Source organism: Hyperolius riggenbachi, chromosome 2, assembly GCF_040937935.1.
Source record: "Hyperolius riggenbachi isolate aHypRig1 chromosome 2, aHypRig1.pri, whole genome shotgun sequence".
NCBI classification, from domain to species: domain Eukaryota; kingdom Metazoa; phylum Chordata; class Amphibia; order Anura; family Hyperoliidae; genus Hyperolius; species Hyperolius riggenbachi.
In genome coordinates this window covers 537,248,933-537,270,110 of record NC_090647.1, presented here as the reverse complement: position 1 = coordinate 537,270,110, position 21,178 = coordinate 537,248,933, and the positions used below count along the sequence as shown (strand labels likewise).

Sequence of the window (21,178 nt, the reverse complement as noted above, 5' to 3'; positions counted from 1 at the left end):
TTTATTTTTCAACAGGACAATGACCCCAAACACACCTCCAGGCTGTGTAAGGGCTATTTGACGAGGAAGGAGAGTGATGGGGTGCTGCACCAGATGACCTGGCCTCCACAGTCACCAGACCTGAACCCAATCGAAACGGTTTGGGGTAAGCTGGACTGCAGAGTGAAGGCAAAAGGGCCAACAAGTGCTAAGCATCTCTGGGAACTCCTTCAAGACTGTTGGAAGACCATTTCAGGTGACTACCTCTTGAAGCTCATCAAGAAAATGGCAAGAGTGTGCAAAGCAGTAATCAAAGCTAAAGGTGGCTACTTTGAAGAACCTACAATATGACATTTTCAGTTGTACTTCCACATGTGTGAATTCATAGTTTGGATGCCTTCAGTGTGGATCTACAATGTCCATAGTCATGAAAAAAAATAAAGAAAACTCTTTGAATGAGAAGGTGTGTCCAAACTTTTGGTCTGTACTGTATGTCAGAATAAAGGCTTGGTACACATTATGCATATAAATACACACATTTGATGAAATAATTGAATTTATCAATAATCTGAAAAAAATAGGAAAACTGTAGAAGGCAGCAGATTTGTATACACTATGTACATGTATATCTAGTACACCTTGTGTATGATAAATTTTAAAGCAGGGAACTGCACAGAGTCCAACATTACAGTCAGGGCAGTAAATGCGCGACTCCTTTCTGACTTTTTTTTGTCCTTGTTGTCAGTCTTGGATCAGCAAACCACACATGTCCTGCACAGTGTGGATTTTTTGGGAGAGGGGGTATGTATTCTGGGAAGTGAGGACCAGTGAGTTGCTCAGCCCGGCGCCCCGTTCTGATATCTGCTGCTGTCTGATACTTCAAGCAGATGCACTTACACATCCTCCATATGAAGTGTGCGTGTGTAAGTGGCCTTTCACTGTGCTGCTTTAACAGAATATAGCTATTCCAGAGTTTCAGGAAGTGACAGAATTTTTTAAATATTTTATTTTGTTGCTTGTGGACTGTGGGGTACAAGGTCACCACCTGGTCCACTCTGTCCACTCCACCCATCATCAGATTATAATCGACCACAACCTGCGGTTTCTCACCCTTTTTTCCTCCTCTTGTTCAGGTGGGGACAGTGGAGGTGTCATGGACTGTGGAGAGGGGAGATGCATCTTTTTTATCTCTTCAGCGGAGAGCCAGCATCTTCCCCTTCTGCCAAGCAGCTATGTCCCCAGCTTTCAACTTCTGCTTCGCAAAAGCTGTTGGCATCTCCCGCCGGTTCGGCCTAACGGTGCCGTAGGCATCAGTCCGATGTTTTAGCAGCAACTCAAAAAGTTCCAGGAAGCTCTTGGTTCCCTTGCCGGTGTACAGCACAGTGTTCCAAATGTACCCAGTTATAGACTCACAGAGGGTGTATGACTTGATCCCAAAGTGGGCTGCTTGGAAGCGATGTACTGGAGCCAGCTTAGCCACCCCTTGTAGGCCATCAGGCTTTTGACCACCGATATGTCCCTCTCTGGAATATAAGTAGTGCGAAAGTTGTCCACAACCATCTCATAAACTTACCAGATCTTTTTGAGTTTTGGAGCAGGGTGAGTGGACTCCTCAAAGGTGTCATTGTCCACAAAATGGAGGAACTTCATGATGAGCGAAAACCGATAACTCGCTCATCACTGTACCAAAAAAAGGGGTGGCTATCATTTTGTTTGTGGTCCAATACTACTTCCGCAGAGGCTTTCCCACCACTCCCTGCAGAATGATAAGGCCCAAGAAAAGCCACAGGTCCTCTTTAGTGACCAGGTCCTGGTCCTTGAAAAGGGGCGTCGTGGACCAGCAAGCTGCTGGGAGGCATATCGGTTAGTCTCCCCCACTATCTTCTCGATAACTGCGTCATCGAAGAAGAGCTGCAGGTAGGCCAGGGGGTTATGCTCACACTCCTTCAAGCCAGGCTCCCCAGTAAAAGGGAAACGGGGAGGCGGTGGCAGAGCCTGAGACAAATCGATGGCGCACCAAACCCAGACATCACTGACCTCGGTGGTGATTGAGCCGCTGTCGCTTTCGCTACCTGGGTTGGATAAAAAAATCCCAGGTGCGTCACTGTCACTTGAGTCCGCCAGTGACTGCAGATCGCTGTCCTCCAACTCCATCAGCAATTCCGCAGTGAGATGCTTTCTGGAAGCGGACGCCTTCATAAATGACAGGCAGGCAGAGATCGGTGTAAATGGCAGGCAGAGAGTAGTCAGTCCAGGCAAAAATCGGCAACGGTAAATCAATCAATCCAGGGAGAAAGTCCAGGCACAAATCGTTTACGGGTATCCAAATCAGCAACTCACAGATCACAGAGATCAAACAGCCAGCAGCTACGGTTTCCAGAGAGCAAATGGCAACATTGAATTAAATACAAACTTACTTGTATTCAATTCAATGCAGCTTGCAGCCAATCAGATCATGTTTTTTTTCCCCCCTCCATCCCTCTCTCCCCATGTGGCCAATCAGATAATTTTATTTTTCTTCCTCCCTCCCCATGACCCCACGCCTCCCCCCGACGTCACGCCGCACCGCCGATCAATCGATCGATTGGCCGCCGGGTCCCCGGAAGATCAAAGAGGTAATGGGGACTCCGGCAGCCGGGAGGTAGCAGCCTGGGTCCCGCTGTGCAGTGTTGATTGCGCGCGGGACCCAGAAGCTGTCAGCATGAGCGGTTTTCAGCCAGCCCGACCTGAGCACGGGCTTATGGTTATGCACATGTAAATCACAGCCCGTGCTCAGGTCAGGCTTACCGCTATGGGGGTTAACCCATTATATACATAAAAAATTCCTTAATATTATTTTTTTTTCTAGAACAATCATAAAAATGTTTTACTCCTGCCTTTTAAAGTGAACCAGAGATAAAGCACCCTCATGTATTTTACCATATATATCAGAGAAAACGCCTACCCTGCTCTCTAATGTTCCCACTGTTTCATTCCTCACTGCTCAGTCTGCTTGTTATCAGCCCTGATAAAATTCCCAACTGAGCATTCAGCCTGGCTTTGCTCAGGAATCATTATAGCTGAGTCTGTCTTCTCTGATGTCCTTTCAAGCCCAAGCCTACCCCCTTCTGGCTAAACTATAATGAATCCGCTATAATTTTTATCAGGGCTGATAATGGGATTTTATCAGAGCTGTTAACAAGCAGGCTGAGCAGTGAAGAATGAAACAGAGAGCAGGGTAGGTGTTTTCTCTAATGTTCCCACTGATATATATATATATATATATATATATATATATGTGGTAAAATACACGAGGGTGCTTCGTCTCTGGTTAACTTTAAACTTATTTCCTCCTTTTTTTAGCCTCGTTCTCCTCTGTTTTTGATTTGCAATAACAGTCAATGATTCGAGCTAAATGTGAAGTTCGTATTGTATAGTTATAAATCCCCAATGGTAACTTTCATATGATCCACTTTCCCTGAAGTCAACGTACAGTATCTTAATTATATAGTTTTATCTTTCTAAAATATGCCTGTTCCAGGGTTGTGCTTGTTCCAGGGGTGTGATGTGCACAGTAATAAAGCTCCTAAATCAACAGGGATTACTCTTTTTACTGTTTGTTAAACATCTGAAATTTATATGGTTATTTACAGCATATTATATGCAACCAGCATTTTTTTTTTCTAGACCAGCATTGGAAGGATTACACACAGAGCTTTAAAGTTCCGTGGAGAGAAATGCTGCCACAGCCAAAGTTTAGATAGATACATTTAAGTAAACACAATGTAACAAGTGAGGAATGTGACACACACACTCCGACTGTGCAGGAGCTCCACATTCCTCACTTGTTACGTTGTGTTTACTTAAATGTATCTATCTAAACTTTGGCTGTGGCAGCATTTCTCTCCACGGAACTTTAAAGCTCTGTGTGTAATCCTTCCAATGCTGGTCTAGAAAAAAAAAATGCTGGTTGCATATAATATGCTGTAAATAATGTTTTAGAGCAAAGTTGAAATGCTTGGTTATATTCCGCTTTAAAGGGTCACTTAAGCCTAGCTAAAAAATTGAGTTTTACTCACCTGGGGCTTCCACCAGCCCCCTGCAGCTGTCCGGTGCCCACGCAGTCTCGCTCTGATCCTCCGGTTCCCACCGGCGGCTATTTCTGGTTTCAGCGACAGGCTGGGAACGTGAATGACTCTTCAAGTTCCTGGCCGCAATAGCAGTATAGAGGGCACTATTGCCGCCAGGAACGCGAAGAATCACTTGTGTTCCCAGCCTGTCAGCGCCTGTCACCGAAACCGGAAGTAGCCGCCGGCAGGGACAGGAGGATCGGAGCGAGACTGCGAGGGCACCGAGACAGCGGAAGGGGGCTGGTGGAAGCCCCAGGTGAGTAAAACTCAATTTTTTAGCTAGGCTTAAGTGTCCCTTTAAAGAGACTCCGTAACAAAAATTGCATCCTGTTTTTTATCATCCTACAAGTTCTAAAAGCTATTCTAATGTGTTCTGGCTTACTGCAACACTTTCTACTATCACAGTCTCTGTAATAAATCAATGTATCTTTCCCCTGTCCGACTTGTCGGCCTGTGTCTGGAAGGCTGCCAAGTTCTTCAGTGTTGTGGTTCTGTGATGAATCTCCCCCCTCCAGGCCCCTCTCTGCACACTGCCTGTGTGTTATTTAGATTATGGCAGATTCTCTCTTATCTTTTACAAGCTGGATAAATCGTCCTCTGAGCTGGCTGGGCTTTCACATACTGAGGATTACAGACAAGGGCAAAGCTGTTTGCAAGAAGAAAAGAGCAGCCTGAAACTTCAGTGCATGAGAGCAGAAGGGGGAACGAAACACACAATGATCTCTTGAGATACAAAAGGAAGGGTGTATACAGCCTGCTTGTGTATGGATGTATTTTCTATGTGTGGACATACTGTACATCAACCTACTTTCTGTTTTGGTGGCCATTTTGTTTGTTTATAAACAAACTTTTTAAAACTGTTTTTAACCACTTTATGCGGCGGGGAGCGGCAAAATTGTGACAGAGGGTAATTGATGTTCCCTAACGCACTGGTATGTTTACTTTTGTGCGATTTTAACAATAGAGATTCTCTTTAAGAACTCCTTAAGTTCTTATTTTTCCCATGTCCTCTTACCCTATCTGAAATAAACACAAGCAATCAAGTGTTTTTAAAGAGAACCCGAGGTGGCATTGTATTACGTTAGTGGGGCACAGAGGCTGGTTGGGCACACTAACACCAGCCTCTGTTGCCCCATCGTGTGCCTCAAAGACCCCCCTGCTCGCCGCTATACTCCCCGCAGTGCTGGCGACACGCAGCGCGTCGCCAGTACAATGTTTACCCTAGCGCTGTCTGTCACGCCGCTCCCCCGCCTCCTCCGCTACCCGCCCTCGTCCCTTCCCTCCAATTAGCGGGAGGGAAGGGACGAGGGCGGGTAGCGGCGATGCGGAGGAGGTGGGGGAGCGGCGCTGACAGACAGCGCTAGGGTAAACATTGTGCTGGCGACACGCTGCGTGTCGCCAGCACTGTGGGGGTATGGCGGTGAGCAGGGGGGTCTTTGAGACACACGATGGGGCAACAGAGGCTGGTGTTAGTGTGCCCAACCAGCCTCTGTGCCCCACTAACGTAATACAATGCCACCTCGGGTTCTCTTTAAAGCACCGAAAACACAAATTATTAAGTACAATCATGAACTTGAATATGTTACCAAATATTTGCATATGTAAATAACATTTTACAATATTCATGCATAAATACTTCATAAAATGAAAGAGGCAACCTAAAAAACCCAAAAAAATTTCGACATCAACATTACATATTCATGACAAGTGTATAAACCTTTTTTTTTTTTTTTTTTGCATTTTTTGGTACACTATTAACTGACTGAACTTGAAAATATAAAGCAACTGAGGGAAGGTAGGTGCCACGCAATATGAACTGAGGGAAGGCAGGTGCCACGCAATATGAACTGAGGGAAGGCAGGTGCCACCCACTGTGAACCAAGGGAAGTTAGGTACCACGCACTGTAAACTGAGTAAATTTAGTTGCCCTATACTTGGAACTGAGGGAAGGTAGGTGCCATGCACTGTGACCTGAGGCAAGTTATTTGCTACATACTTTGACACCTACATTACATCTAATTCTGCCACTGTGAGCAGAGGCAAGTTAGTTGCTCCAAACTTTGAACTGATAGAAGGTAGGTGCCACGCATTTTGAACTGAGGGAAGATAGGTGCCATGCATTTTGAACAGTGGCAATGTAGTTGTAATACACTGTGAACTGAGGGTTTGTAGGTGCCTGCCACTGTGAACTAGTCAAGTTATATGCTCCATACTGTGAACTGAGGGAAGATAGTTGGCATGCACTGTGAACAGAGGCAAAGTAGGTACCGCAAAATGTGAACTGAGGTAATGTAGGTTATACATTAAAGAGGATGGCACTCAAAAGCCATCTTCACAAAAGTTAACGGTAAGAAAAATAAAGAACAGAGGTATAGTCCAATATGTTGCATAAATCTAGACAGTCTTCTTAAAGAGGAACTGAACTCAAAAAAAGTCACTAAATTGAACCTCCTTATCCCTTGAAATTACTAATTAGATGCAAAACACTTGTGAAGGGCAATATAAATATACAGGATCTTCTCAAAATTAGCATATTGTGATAAAATTCATTATTTTCTGTAATGTACTGATAAACATTAGACTTTCATATATTTTAGATTCAAATACACACAACTGAAGTAGTTCAAGCCTTTTGGGTTTTCATGAGCTGTATACCCAAATCATCAATATTAAAACAATAAAATTCCTATCTCAAAAAATTAGCATATTTCATCCGACCAATAAAAGAAAAGTGTTTTTAAAACAAAAAAAAGTCAACCTTCAAATAATTATGTTCAGTTATGCACTCAATACTTGGTCGGGAATCCTTTTGCAGAAATGACTGCTTCAATGTGGCGTGGCATGGAGGCAATCAGCCTGTGGCACTGCTCAGGTGTTATGGAGGCCCAGGATGCTTCGATAGCGGCCTTAAGCTCATCCAGAGTGTTGGGTCTTGCGTCTCTCAACTTTCTCTTCACAATATCCCACAGATTCTCTATGGGGTTGAGGTCTGGAGAGTTGGCAGGCCAATTGAGCACAGTAATACCATGTTCAGTAAACCATTTACCAGTGGTTTTGGCACCAGTGGTTTTGTTTTAAAAACACGTTTCTTTTATTGGTCGGATGTAATATGCTAATTCTTTGAGATAGGAAATTTGAGTTTTCATGAGCTGTATGCCAAAATCATCAATATTAAAACAATAAAAGGCTTGAACTACTTCAGTTGTGTGTATTTGAATCTAAAATATATGAAAGTCTGTTTCTCAGTACATTACAGAAAATAATGAACTTTATCACAATATGCTAATTTTGTGAGAAGATCATGTATGTTCTGAAAGTGTGTGTGAGAAAATGGCACATGGCAGTGAAAAAAAAACCCTTGAAGATGTTGCATTTGGGCAGTGTTCTCTTCAAGATTCATCCATTTCTCTTATATAATAAAAGTACTAAATTAATCCAGACAAATTGTTAAACATTTTATTTTCACAAGTTATTTCCTGATTTTGAGATAACTGAACACATGATGTATAGCCGGGACAAGTTGCTGGGGGTGTTACTTCATATTCTGCTACAGGTACATGCCATTAATGAGATAATCTGACTCTTCTGATGTTAATGGGCGAGCCTTTTTCAGCTTCTGTCTCACGAGCTGGAGACGACAAACCACCATCAAGAGTAGCAATGACGTAATTGCCAAACCAAGGGCTAATGGCAAGACTGCTCCTGAAAACAACACAAAATAGCCGGTTATATAAAATCTTACATATGTAATCATGTTTTTCTTCAGCTCTTTCCTGCATCATCACATATAGGTAGCTCAGCTGTGATTATGGATTATAAACTATGCTATTCAAGATACCTAATGCCTTAAAGAGAATCTGTATAGTTACAATCGCATAAAAGTAAACATACCAGTGCGTTAGGGGACATTTCCTATTCCCCTCTGTCACAATTTTCGCCGCTCCCCGCCACATTAAAAGTAGTCAAAAACAGTTTTAAAAAGTTTATAAACAAACAAAATGGCCACCAAAACAGGAAGTAGGTTGATATACAGTATGTCCACACACAGAAAATACATCCATACACAAGCAGGCTGTATACAGCCTTTCTTTGGAATATCAAGAGATCATTTGTGTGTTTACCTTCTGTCCCCTGCAGCTCTCATGCACTGAATACTAGTGGCAGGCTGATTTTATATTCCTGCAGACAGTCTGCCCGTGTCTGTGTAATTCCTCAGGCTGTGAAAGGAGCTGGGCTGACACATACTAACAGAGGAGGATTTTTATCCAGCTCTCTTTCACTGATAAGCAGAGACGCTGCTGGCTTATGTAAATAACACACACACTGAAGTGTGCATAGAGGGGCCTGGAGAGAGGTATCAGCATTGAAGAGTTGGCAGCCTTCCAGACACAGGACGACAAGTCCGACAGGGGAAAGATACATTTATTTATTACAGAGACAGTGATGGTAAAAAGTGCTGCAGTAAGCCAGAGCACATTACAATAGGTTTAGGAACTTGTAGGAAGGTAGAACAAAGCATGACATTTTTGTTAGAGTCTCTTTAATGTGTAATGTGACAGGCAATGTAAATTCCCCTTCCCCCCCCCCCCCCACATAAATAACATTCTTGGTTTGTAGTCAATTCATTTCAGTATTAAGAGTAGTGAAACCAATAACATGGTGTGTCTCTCCCCTCATCAAAGTCTGGTTTAGGAAATCTGTGATAGCCTCAATAATGCCATGTGACGGTTCTCCTGGAATCCTTTCCCCAGTCTTCCTGTGAGATGTATGACATAAGCATACAGTATAACAGCTATTTAGCACCATTAGTGAAGATATTGCTCAATATTTTGTATAAAGCACTGACAAAATACAGCCCAGTGGCATTCCAATGCCAACTATAACAGCAATTATGAAATCACAATATTGATAATGACAGAATTCTCAATTTAAAATAGTGCAACCTATGATGGCAACTAGTTTCATCTTCTCTTTTGGGTGCTGCAACACAAAAATGGATGCCACCTTCTGAATAGGGCAAGATCACAAAATACTGTGAGATCTGAACACCTAGTATATCATAAGTGTACAGAATTTTGTGAAATATTAGCCTTTTTTCCCTTTATAGAAAATACGATTGACCATGCTCAAAATGTTCTCTTTCACTAACAGTGGTTGGGCAAAGGCATTTAGTGTCACACAATTGTGGTTTCTTGCCATCATAATGACTGGGGATGATCAATGATATGCACATTTTTCTGAGTGCATGCAAATATATGCAGCTTGAAAAGGGACCAATCAGTTCAAACCTGGGTTTAAATTGATTGGTCCATTTTCAAAGTGCATATTTTTGCATAAATTTGCATCAACTTGGAAAAAAAAATGCATATAATTGATCATCCCTAATAATAAGTAGAATCACCCAAATGGCCTTGTTTCAAAGGTTTAAATGCCCTTGAAGACTGGGCCAGATAATTACAAGTAAAAAAAAGTCACTGTGGACAATTACCATTGATATCAAATTAGTCTGTGTGTCAATTTGTGTGTATATTAACTACCCTAAGACCACCTCACACTAATGGGCGTGACCGGGGCGACAGCCCCAGGATCGCCTAACGCCAATTGGCGTCAGGTCCTGGAGCTGGCTTGTGCAGGAGATCTTGCGCAGGCTACGCGCGCATCTCCTGCTTGGAAGGCAGAGCTCTGCTCCGCCTTTAATCTCCCAGCGGCGATCGCCGCTCAGAGACTATTACACGGGCGACACCGCCATCTATAAACATAGTACAGCACTGCTATCTACAGCAGCGCTGTACTGGGGACAGCCTTGTGACACGGCTGTACGCCTGTGGGACACAGGAGCGATCGGCAGTGATAGGCTCAAGCACTTGTGTGCTGTGTTTTGCGGGCCTGCAGCGAGCCCTTAAAGCTGCAGTGGCCCTTTTAGTAAAAAATTGCCTGTTTAGCACTCTGGTCCTGAAGTGGCTAAAGTAGTCAGTATATAAAAACTCAGTGAGATTAATTTAAGCTGTAGGGAAAACAAGTGCTGTCAAAGGACCTGAGAGAGAAGGTTGTTAAACTGTATGAAATCGGAAAAGGAGATGAAAAAAATTTCCAAATAGTTGAGGATGCTAATCGGCAGAGTTCAAACTCCTAAAGATGTAGAATTTGAAGGGTTACCGTATTTTTTGCCGTTATAGACGGAGCATCTTAAATGGCGAAAAATACGCAGAATATAAGACGCACCTAGGTTTAGAGGGCAAAAACCAGGGAAGAAAAAAAATAGACTAAATCTGGTGCGTCCATATTTCAGGAACGTCTTGTACATGACCTCCACCAAATGGTGCCCTCCTGTGTCCCCATGTGTCCTGTCTCCCCCAAGTGTCCTCCTGTCACCCCCAGGTGTCCTTCTGTCATGTCCATGTGTCGTCCTGTTTCCCCCAAGTGTCCCCCTGTCAGCCCTATGTGTCCTCTCTTCCCAAAGTGCCTCCTCCACTCTGTGTCCGCTATGTGTTCCACTGTGAGTTCCCCCCGCTTGTCTCTACCCCCTCCTTGTGTCGCTGGGACCCCCGTGTGAGACGCGGCAGAAGCTTACCTCCTCCATCTTGCTGCTTCTCACACGGGGAAGGGGGGGGGTCACCCGGCGACTTGAGGAGGGGATAGAGACAAGCGGGGGAAGGGGGAACGCAGCCACAGCGGAACACAGGCAAGGCAGGGAATCCCCAATGTTGGCGGTTCGTATCGGCGGGGATTCCCTGCCTTTGCCGTTTAAGACGCAGAGACTTTCCCCAATTTTTGGGGGAAAAAAGTGCATCTTATACTGCAGAAAATACGGTATGTTAATACCAAGACCCAGTCAGGTGAATCAACAAAAATTTTCAGCCAGAACTGCCAGAAGGATAATTGTTCAAGATGCAACAAAAAGGCCATAAATAATAAAAACTGACATCGAGACTTCTCTACAGAAAAGTTTGGATGTTTCAAGATGCATTTGAAGAGAAGTGGGTTGCATGGTGGAGTTGCCAGAAGAAAGCCATAAATCCACCAATGTCACCAAATAGGGCGCTTGAAATATCCAAAGCAGCACCTAGACATGCATCACAACCTCTGGTGAAGTCATTTGGAGTGATGAGACCAAAATTGAACTTTATGATAGCAACCATAGATGCTATGTTTGGAAATAAATCAACAAGGCCTGTGATGAAAAGTACACCATCCATAATGTGAAGCATTTAGATGGATCTCTGACATTATTTTGGGGGAGCTACAATGGTACAGGGAATTTGGTCAAAGTTGATGGTCAATGAGAAATACTTGTGAGTGTGAGGAACAGATGAAAAATTCAGTAGTTCAACTGTATAAACATTGTACTAAGACAGTTATAACCAAAATAAGACTGGGATTCCAGAAAAGTCCTATTTAGGCTCAGGACCATTAATAATTATATTTATCTCATCAGTTTATTTCACTTCAGGTTTGCTTTAGGAGCCAGGTCATTAGTTCTGCAAAGAAAATGGCACCTTTCAGATCCCCAGATTTTTACTAAAATGATTACCACTGTTGTCATGGATCACTGCTTTTTGACTATTGCCATTGTACCAGTATTTAATGGTATGTTACTGGCAATCCCCATATTTATAAAGCGGTCATAGTCATAGGTTGCAGTGGTGAACAGGTGGTCAAACACTTAGCGAATTCACTGCAGACTGCCCCCTTTAAAAGGCATTGGCACAAAGGGCTTGATTCACAAAGCCGTGCTAACTGTTTAGCACGGGTGTGCAAAACAGCTAGCACGTGAAGTGCCGTTTGCGGACTTTTGCGCGCACAAAGTGCCGCGATTCGCACGATCGCGGCAATTTGTGCGCGCAAAAGTCAGCGAATGGCACTTTACGTGCTGTTTAGCGAATGGCACTTTACGTGCTGTTTAGCGAATGGCACTTTACGTGCTGTTTAGCGAATGGCACTTTACGTGCTGTTTAGCGAATGGCACTTTACGTGCTGTTTAGCGAATGGCACTTTACGTGCTGTTTAGCGAATGGCACTTTACGTGCTGTTTAGCGAATGGCACTTTACGTGCTGTTTAGCGAATGGCACTTTACGTGCTGTTTAGCGAATGGCACTTTACGTGCTGTTTAGCACGCCCGTGCTAAACAGCACAGCTTTGTGAATCAAGCCCAAAGAGTAGCATTACCTTTTTATAGAGAAATACTGTAATGATTGCAGTAGCTGGCAATCTGTTACCCCATTCAAGTGAACAGAGCCGTGGAGTGCCAATATAGGTGAATTATAGTACTGGAAATCAAACGCTAACCCCAGCGACCAAAATATAAATGCCCCTTTATATAAATGACATTATAAAATTGAAAATCATATTTAAAAAAAAAAACGTAAAAAAATTCCAATCTTTTTTTAATTCTACTCCTTTTTTTTTTCTTACAAATGGTTCCATTCATAATGTCTTTTGCTGTTGGCTGAAAATGACAGTCTTGTCAGTAAGCACAAGATCACTCTGCAGTAATTTTCTGAAGCAAAGGTTATTGATTTACAGATTATGACATCTGCAATTACTGTCTGTAGAAATGACCAAAATCATCCCTATGAAACCAGAGAGAATCTTAATCTTATGTTCTGTGGCTGTGTCAAGCCGTTACTTCAAAAGCAAAAGGCTTTTTCCCAGCAGAAATGACACACTACACAGAAATGACACACAAGGGCAGCATATAATATCAGCACCTATTAACCTCCTTGGCGGTCTGATTCTTTCCAGATTTTAGGGTCTAAAAGCAGTGCAATTTTTTTTCACTCTTTCAGACCCTAAAACCTGAAAAAAAATCATTCTGGCAGGGAGATCTGCAGCAAAATAAAAAAAAAATATTACCTTCCTGGGCTCCTGTGCTGCAGTTTTCTCTTTGCCCACAAGATGGCGCTAATATACATATAAACAAACTTCTCTATTTCTCTAATATAGAGAAGTTCGTTTTCAATATTAGCCCCGCCCCCGATGACGTCACGCTGCCACCACTGCTCTGCTGCCACCACGGCTCCGCTGCTCCAACTGGCTGCCGGGTCCCCGGAAGAATAGCGGGGACATGGGGGATCCCGGCGGCCAGGGAAAGACCCCACACTGCCGGGGAGAGAGGCTGGAGTCCCGCTGCGCAGCGAGATCGCGCGCGGGACTCCACAACTTCAAGTAAAGCTCTGCAATGCATACCCCGACCTGAGCTCGGGATCACCGCTAATAGCTTGTTTTTTCTACCCCGAGCTCAGGTCGGGAAAACCGGCAAGGAGGTTAAAGAAAGAAAGAGAAGAAAAGAAAAGTATCCCAGTACTAGTCACTGAATTAGCCTGTATGGGCATTTCAGTTTGTGCTTCATTTTGATAATGGCTGAGCTATTGCCTCCATGCAAGAGCCGGAGTCAAATTGAGGCCCTAAGCATGTTAGCAGCTTCAGTCCCTGCATCCATAAAATACTCCAATGTTATGCCACAGATGTAATGTATAGTCTTCAGATAAGATAAGTACTTATGGCCTATTACTCTGTTATCAGCAGCTATGGAGCATTAAGAAGTGGTCAGTGAATCTTTAGTATCTGTTATGCTCTGCATTTATATTGGAAGGGTTAACAGTAGTAGTAGATAAGGTGGGCAAAGATGGCTTTAGTTAGGATTTGGGGGAGGGTAAGGTTGGGTGGCTGGAACGTAGTTGAGGTTGGTGCTGGGCCTCAAGATGGTGATTCAGTGTTAAAGGTGCATACGTTGAAACACCAATGGAAACGCTACTGCAAACCTGAATAAGCAATACAGAAGCCTGGCTGGGAGGGGGGGGGGGGGGGAGGACTTTCCACACTCCTTTCCAGTGTGGTAGCCACCAGTGACAAGGGTGGAATTTTGTGATTGCCTGGCTAGACTCACGCTACATTCCTGGTTTCTCACCTGCCTAGCTTTCTGGCTCACCTTTCCTTGCATTCATCTCTTCCAGTACTCTTGTGACATTACAAGAGCCAGATGCAGATGTATGTGAACTTGAAAAGAGCAGGCTAGAAGGTGAGGTAGAGGGAACAATAGGGGACTGCAGCACACACCGAGACACTTAAAGAGAATCTGTACTCTAAAATTCTTAAAAAAAGCATACCATTCTCTTTAGTATGTTCTCCTGGGCCCCTCTGTGCTGTTTCTCCCACTCCCTGCTGCAATCCTGGCTTGTAATTAACAGTTTTAGGCAGTGTTCACAAACAAATGACATGACCAGAGTATGATATGCTGAGAACAGCTTACTGTGTGACTCATGCAGAGCTCGGAGGGGGTGTGTAAAGCTTCTGCCAATGACAAGCAGTGCTGCACATTCCACACATTCCAGCCTCAGCCCGACACAGCCGACAGATGAAAGGAGATACGATTTATTACAGAGAGAGTGCAACTACTAAAGGCTGCAGTAAGACAGACCACATTAGAACAGGCATAGGAACTTAAAGAGATTCTGTAACAAAATTTTGAGCCTTATTTCTTCTATCCTATAACTATAAAACAAGCTCTGTTTTGGGAGAGGGTGACGGTGGCCGCACTCATTATATGACCGAAAATTCACCATGGATATTTGGGGGGGTGGAGGGGACAACTGATTGACAACAAAGTTGTTTTGCTGGGTCCCCATGATCTGTATTGACACCCCTGTGGGCCACCTGGCCCTGGAATCTTTAAACTGCAAAAAAACAACAACTAAAGAGCACAGTGTACCTCCAAGCAGAATGATAAGGCTGACATTATAATGTGTGAAACACAACAGAGCAGATTTCATTGGGCAGATGAGGAGGTAAACAACCAGCTGGGGGTGGCTCCGGAGTCGGTGATTCTAAAGATCCACCTTGCCAGATCTTTAGGTGATGACAAGGGGGCTCCTGCACTATATTCTCAGACAAGATGATAGGCCTTAACGTCCTCCTCAGTCAAGTTTAATTCAGTGTATGTACCTAGCTGTAGATAAGAGAGGGCACAGCCAGGCTCCACTGTCCCAAGTTCACTGCCTTTTCACTGTTTCCATGAACCTATCTGAAATTGTCCATACTAAACTGCTGTCCTGCCAGACCTTCATCTCCCAGTGCCTATTCTCCTCCTGCCAGAAATGACTTCCTGATCTTGAATGCAAGCGTACCTCTCTGATGTTGGGTAGCTGCTGGGATCTCAAGATCTAAGGAAACATTTAGAGCAACTCGGGGAAGTTGCATGAAGGCTGCAACTATGATCCTAGCTCTGTCTTCTCTGCATCCCACCGACTCCAACAGCTGCCTATTTGCTGCTCCACAGTTAATAGGTTCCTAAAACCTCCATTCACCCTACTCAGTTATCCATCCCAAAACACGTGCAACCCATCCAGGCCACAGGTACGTGCCTATCTTGCTTTTCCATTAATCCAGATCTGGTAAGAGAACTTGTATATAAAACAAATCACAAGCTCTACGAGTTAAAACGCATTGCTAAGCCAAGGGTCTGTGTTTGGACTAATGTTACAATGTCCTGATAACCCTTTCAGGACTGCCCAAGGTAAAATCTTCAACCTGTTTGTGCTTGTCAGTATCTGACAGGACGTAGATTTCACCTGATCCCGTTGTGAGCTCCCTCTGTGATCGCCATTGAGCTCCATGTGCTGGTCAGGAGCCAATTTCACGTGGTCCCTAAAGGGCTAAGGAAGAATTCCACAAAACATTTTAATAAAATTATCCCCTGTGTTTATAATAGTTATTGCAATTGCTTCTATAACACATTTTCTCTCACTTTTATTCTACTGTGAAAGATCACTGAAACATGCTTTTTTTATTTTGCCAATGTAAAAACATCTTGCCTTGGCCTCTCTATAAATGACCTGCCTGAAGGTGTTCATATACTACTTGCTGTGCTAAGATAAGCTCCCATGGCTAAAGGTCCGTACACACGCCGCACTGCAGGCAACGACGGGTCCGTCGTCACCACCTGCTGGGCGTGTTTTCAGCAGACAGTCCGGCGTGTGTACAGTCTGTCGGCGGACTGATAAGGCTGTTTCTGAGCGATCCGCCCAGCGGGAGGTGACGACGGATCCGTCGTTGCCTGCAGTCCGGCGTGTGTACGGACCTTAAGTCTTTTGTGTCTCAAAAGTGATTATTTTATCTTTGGATAAGTCAAAATATCGTCTCTTCAGTCTAATTTGCAGACAGAAGTCTGAATTTTGACTGAAAACAGAGCCTTAACACTATTCACTTTTTACTGATGTTAATGTCATAACTTTTGCATGACAATAAAATAACAGGTATAAATGTTATCTTAGGCCTGGTGCACACCAGAGGAGTTTTTCTGAGCGTTTTGAGTTTTTAAATCTGCTGCTAATGTTATCCTATGTGTCTGTGCACACTGGAGCAATGAGGTTTTGTAAAAAAAAACCATAGCATTACATTGGGAAGAGCTTTTGAAACCTCTAAAAGCTCTTCCCAATGTAATGCTATGGGGTTTTTTACAAAACCTCATTGCCCCAGTGTGCACAGACACATAGGATAACATTAGCAGCAGATTTAAAAACTCAAAACGCTCAGAAAAACTCCTCTGGTGTGCACCAGGCCTTATTCATATTTATTTCACAGCCTGAAGAAACTTTGGGAAATTCTCATTTTACTATTATTTTGTATTCCCTAAACAGATGGGATTTCCAGGCATTTGGCACACATAAGCAAGCTGCTACATCCATAATGCAACATTTCAGGTTAATTGAAATGCCAATCGTCATTTCTTTATGGTCCCTGAAAAGTCAGTTTTACGTCTAGAACTGCTGGTTTTATAGCACACCTAAAGCCTATTTAACTTACAAAGGTTTATAATCCACCCTGAAGACAACTGTTTTAGGCAGTTTGGCTTGCTGGAATGCATGATATGGCTCTATAGTGGGACTCATAAGCTAGGGGTATTACAGAGTGCCCCAATAATTTTTAGTGATGGCTTGGAAATTCGGGTGCCACAATAGACCACAATACTAATTGGTGCTACATCGGCGCCCAGTGAACAATTTGGGCACCGGAGGCGCTGCCACATTATGTGTATTTTGTGGAAAATGCTACCACAGAGTTATGTGTTTTATTGGGGGGGGGGGGGGGGGGAATTCTGCCACATTACCATATGGGTATTTTTAGGGGTGAAAAGCTGCCAAATTATTTGTATTCTAAGAGAAATCACTGTCTAAGAGTATGTTTGGGGTGAAATGCTGCCAATTATGTGTATTTTGGGTTAACTGCTGTCTACTTATGTGTATTTTTGTAGTGTGATTTGTTTGTGCGTATACAGGATCTTCTCAAAAAATTAGCATATTGTGATAAAGTTCATTATTTTCTGTAATGTACTGATAAACATTAGACTTTCATATATTTTAGATTCAAATACACACAACTGAAGTAGTTCAAGCCTTTTATTGTTTTAATATTCATGATTTTGGCATACAGATCATGAAAACCCAAATTTCCTATCTCAAAAAATTAGCATATTTCATCCGACCAATAAAAGAAAAGTGTTTTTAAAACAAAAAAAGTCAACCTTCAAATAATTATGTTCAGTTATGCACTCAATACTTGGTCGGGAATTCTTTTGCAGAAATGACTGCTTCAATGCAGCGTGGCATGGAGGCATTCCGCCTGTGGCACTGCTCAGGTGTTATGGAGGCCCAGGATGCTTCAATAGCGGCCTTAAAGAGAATCTGTATTGTTAAAATCACACAAAAGTAAACATACCAGTGCGTTAGGGGACATCTCCTATTACCCTCTGTCACAATTTCGTCGCTCCTCGCCGCATTAAAAGTGGTTAAAAACAGTTTTAAAAAGTTTGTTTATAAACAAACAAAATGGCCACCAAAACAGGAAGTAGGTTGATGTATAGTATGTCCACACATAGAAAATACATCCATACACAAGCAGGCTGTATACAGCCTTCCTTTTGAATCTCAAGAGATCATTTGTGTGTTTCTTTCCCCCTTCTGCTCTCATGCACTGAAGTTTCAGGCTGCTCTTTTCTTCCTGCAAACAGCTTTGCCCTTGTCTGTAATTCCTCACTATGTGAAAGCCCAGCCAGCTCAGAGGACGATTTATCCAGCTTGTAAAAGTGAAGAGAGAAGCTGCTCTAATCTAAATAACACACAGGCAGTGTGCATAGAGGGGCCTGGAAGGGGGCGTTCATAGCAGAACCACAACACTGAAGAACTTGGCAGCCTTCCAGACACAGGCCTGACAAGTCTGACAAGAGAGAGATAAGTTGATTTATTACAGATACTGTGATAGTACAAAGTGCTGCAGTAAGCCAGAACACATTAGAATAGCTTTTGGAACTTGTAGGATGATAAAAAACAGGATGCAATTTTTGTTACGGAGTCTCTTTAAGCTCATCCAGAGTGTTGGATCTTGCGTCTCTCAACTTTCTCTTCACAATATCCCACAGATTCTCTATGGGGTTTAGGTCAGGAGAGTTGGCAGGCCAATTGAGCACAGTAATACCATGGTCAGTAAACCATTTACCAGTGGTTTTGGCACTGTGAGCAGGTGCCAGGTCGTGCTGAAAAATGAAATCTTCATCTCCATAAAGCTTTTCAGCAGATGGAAGCATGAAGTGCTCCAAAATTTCCTGATAGCTAGCTGCATTGACCCTGTCTTTGATAAAACACAGTGGACCAACACCAGCAGCTGACATGGCACCCCAGACCATCACTGACTGTGGGTACTTTACACTGGACTTCAGGCATTTTGGCATTTCCCTCTCCGCAGTCTTCCTCCAGACTCTGGCACCTTGAGTTCCGAATGACATGTAAAAGTTGCTTTCATCCAAAAAAAAGTACTTTGGACCACTGAGCAACAGTCCAGTGCTGCTTCTCTGTAGCCCAGGTCAGGGGCTTTTGCCGCTGTTTCTGGTTCAAAAGTGGGTTCATGCTTCCATCTGCTGAAAAGCTTTATGGAGGTGAAGATTTCATTTTTCAGCACGACCTGGCACCTGCTCACAGTGCCAAAACCACTGGTAAATGGTTTACTGACAATGGTATTACTGTGCTCAATTGGCCTGCCAACTCTCCTGAACTGAACCCCATAGAGAATCTGTGGGATATTGTGAAGAGAAAGTTGAGAGACGCAAGACCCAACACTCTGGATGAGCTTAAGGCCGCCATCGAAGCATCCTGGGCCTCCATAACACCTGAGCAGTGCCACAGGCTGATTGCCTCCATGCCACACCGCATTGAAGCAGTCATTTCTGCAAAAGGATTCCCGACCAAGTATTGAGTGCATAACTGAACATAATTATTTGAAGGTTGACTTTTTTCTGTTTTAAAAACACTTTTCTTTTATTGGTCGGATGAAATATGCTAATTTTTTTATAGGAATTTTGGGTTTTCATGAGCTGTATGCCAAAATCATCAATATTAAAACAATAAAAGGCTTGAACTACTTCAGTTGTATGTATTTGAATCTAAAATATATGAAAGTCTAATGTTTATCAGTACATTACAGAAAATAATGAACTTTATCACAATATGCTAATTTTTTGAGAAGATCCTGTATATCTCATCGCCTTCCATTTTAGAACATTTATAACATGAAATACGCTTTAGGCTTACGTAAAAACATAGGCTCGGAGATGACGCACAAAGGGGTACATGTCCTGAAGAGTTTGAGACCCACTGAAATACAGCGTTCCAGAAAAAAAAATCCCCAACCAACTGTGAAGCATGGCAGTGGAACTGTCATGGTCTGTCAAAGCTTTACTTCAGCAGGACCTGGCCAGCTCAACATCATAGAATTCACCATGAATATTACCATGTATCCAGAGCTGGGACAAGGTCCTCCAGCACCCAAGGCTGAGACACCAAAGTGCGCCCCTCCATCCCTGCCACCCCAGCCGTCCCACACTGAATGCTATTAGACTAAGAGGTGCCACAGGGCCCACAACCTCCCCAACACCTTAATCTCTAGATATTTGGCTTGCAATCACTGCCATGTATCCCCTTTTCTTATTTCTTTCTGCTTCAAACACAATTAGGAATGACAGCTGAATGAATTTTGCGCCCCCTCCTACACTGCGCCCTGAGGCTGGAGCCTCTCCAGCCTATGCCTCGGCCCGGCCCTGCATGTATCACAGTGTGCTTGAGAAACACGTGAGACTATCTGTAAGAAAATGAAAGCTGAAGTGGAATAGGGCCCTACAATGTGACACAGAAGCAAATCATATCAGTAACTTCACCAGCTGAAAACTAAGAAACGGAGCGACCTGGAGTGGCCACATTAAAGCCTAGATCTTAATCTTGAGTGTTTTGGGGTGACTTCTCAAACATCTCACAACTTAAAGAATACTGCATTGAGGAGTGGGGAAAACTTTTATCAAACTAATGTCAGATACTGGTATATGGCTACAAGATGCCTCTCACTGCACTTATTTCAGCTAAGAGGGGTAACACTACCTATTAGCAGTAGAGGGGTTCACACCAGTTTGTGCATTCAAACCAAGAAAAAAGGACACCCTGTTTATCTATGGAAAAGGGTGTAACTTGGGGGATTCAAAATAACTGCTGCTAAATTCCATTGCTCCAAACTGTCATCTCAAGCTCCAATTCCTCAACCACAGCCTTATTCCCAATGGTACTACCACAGGTCTTCCAGAAACCTCTCTAAAAGGTTCCACTGTTTCCCAGTGCTTTATTCCCACTAACTGCAACTAGCCTCCCACCCAAATCTCCCAGTGCTATGCTCCACTCTTGCCCCATACCTACCACCTTCCACGCATAGCCTGTACCAAGCACCTCTGATTCACAGGCAGGACCAACCATCCTTTACTCTTGGCCAATAGCAATCTGCAACCATTTCAGCTCCATAAACAAATTTCACTTCTGTCTAATATCAACTGCCCTTCACACATTTCTGAATCTTAACATCAGTACCAACATCCTGGCAGTGGGAGAAAACAAGTGCTGCAAACCTGTTCATTTCATCTGCCTCAGGACTTTTTAATGGGCTTGGCCCTCGTAAATCTTTAAGAGGGCCTGTACTGCAAACATGTTCATTGCATCTGCCTCAGACTTACGAGGGCCAAACCCATTAAAAGTCCTTTCTCCTAAACTGGTGATTTTGCAAG

General features: G+C 43.4%; 1 protein-coding gene across 1 annotated transcript in view; it reads right to left on the bottom strand.

Annotated features, from left to right (window-relative positions):
• Window positions 1-7,530: 7,530 nt before the first annotated feature.
• Window positions 7,531-21,178, bottom strand: part of LOC137547286 (low-density lipoprotein receptor-related protein 11-like) — an 88,467-nt gene continuing 74,819 nt past the window's right edge. Inside the window, exon 8 of the mRNA XM_068270711.1 lies at window positions 7,531-7,790. Within this exon, the coding sequence (XP_068126812.1) occupies window positions 7,636-7,790 (155 nt within the window). The 3' untranslated portion in view covers window positions 7,531-7,635. The remainder of the gene's footprint in view (window positions 7,791-21,178) is intronic.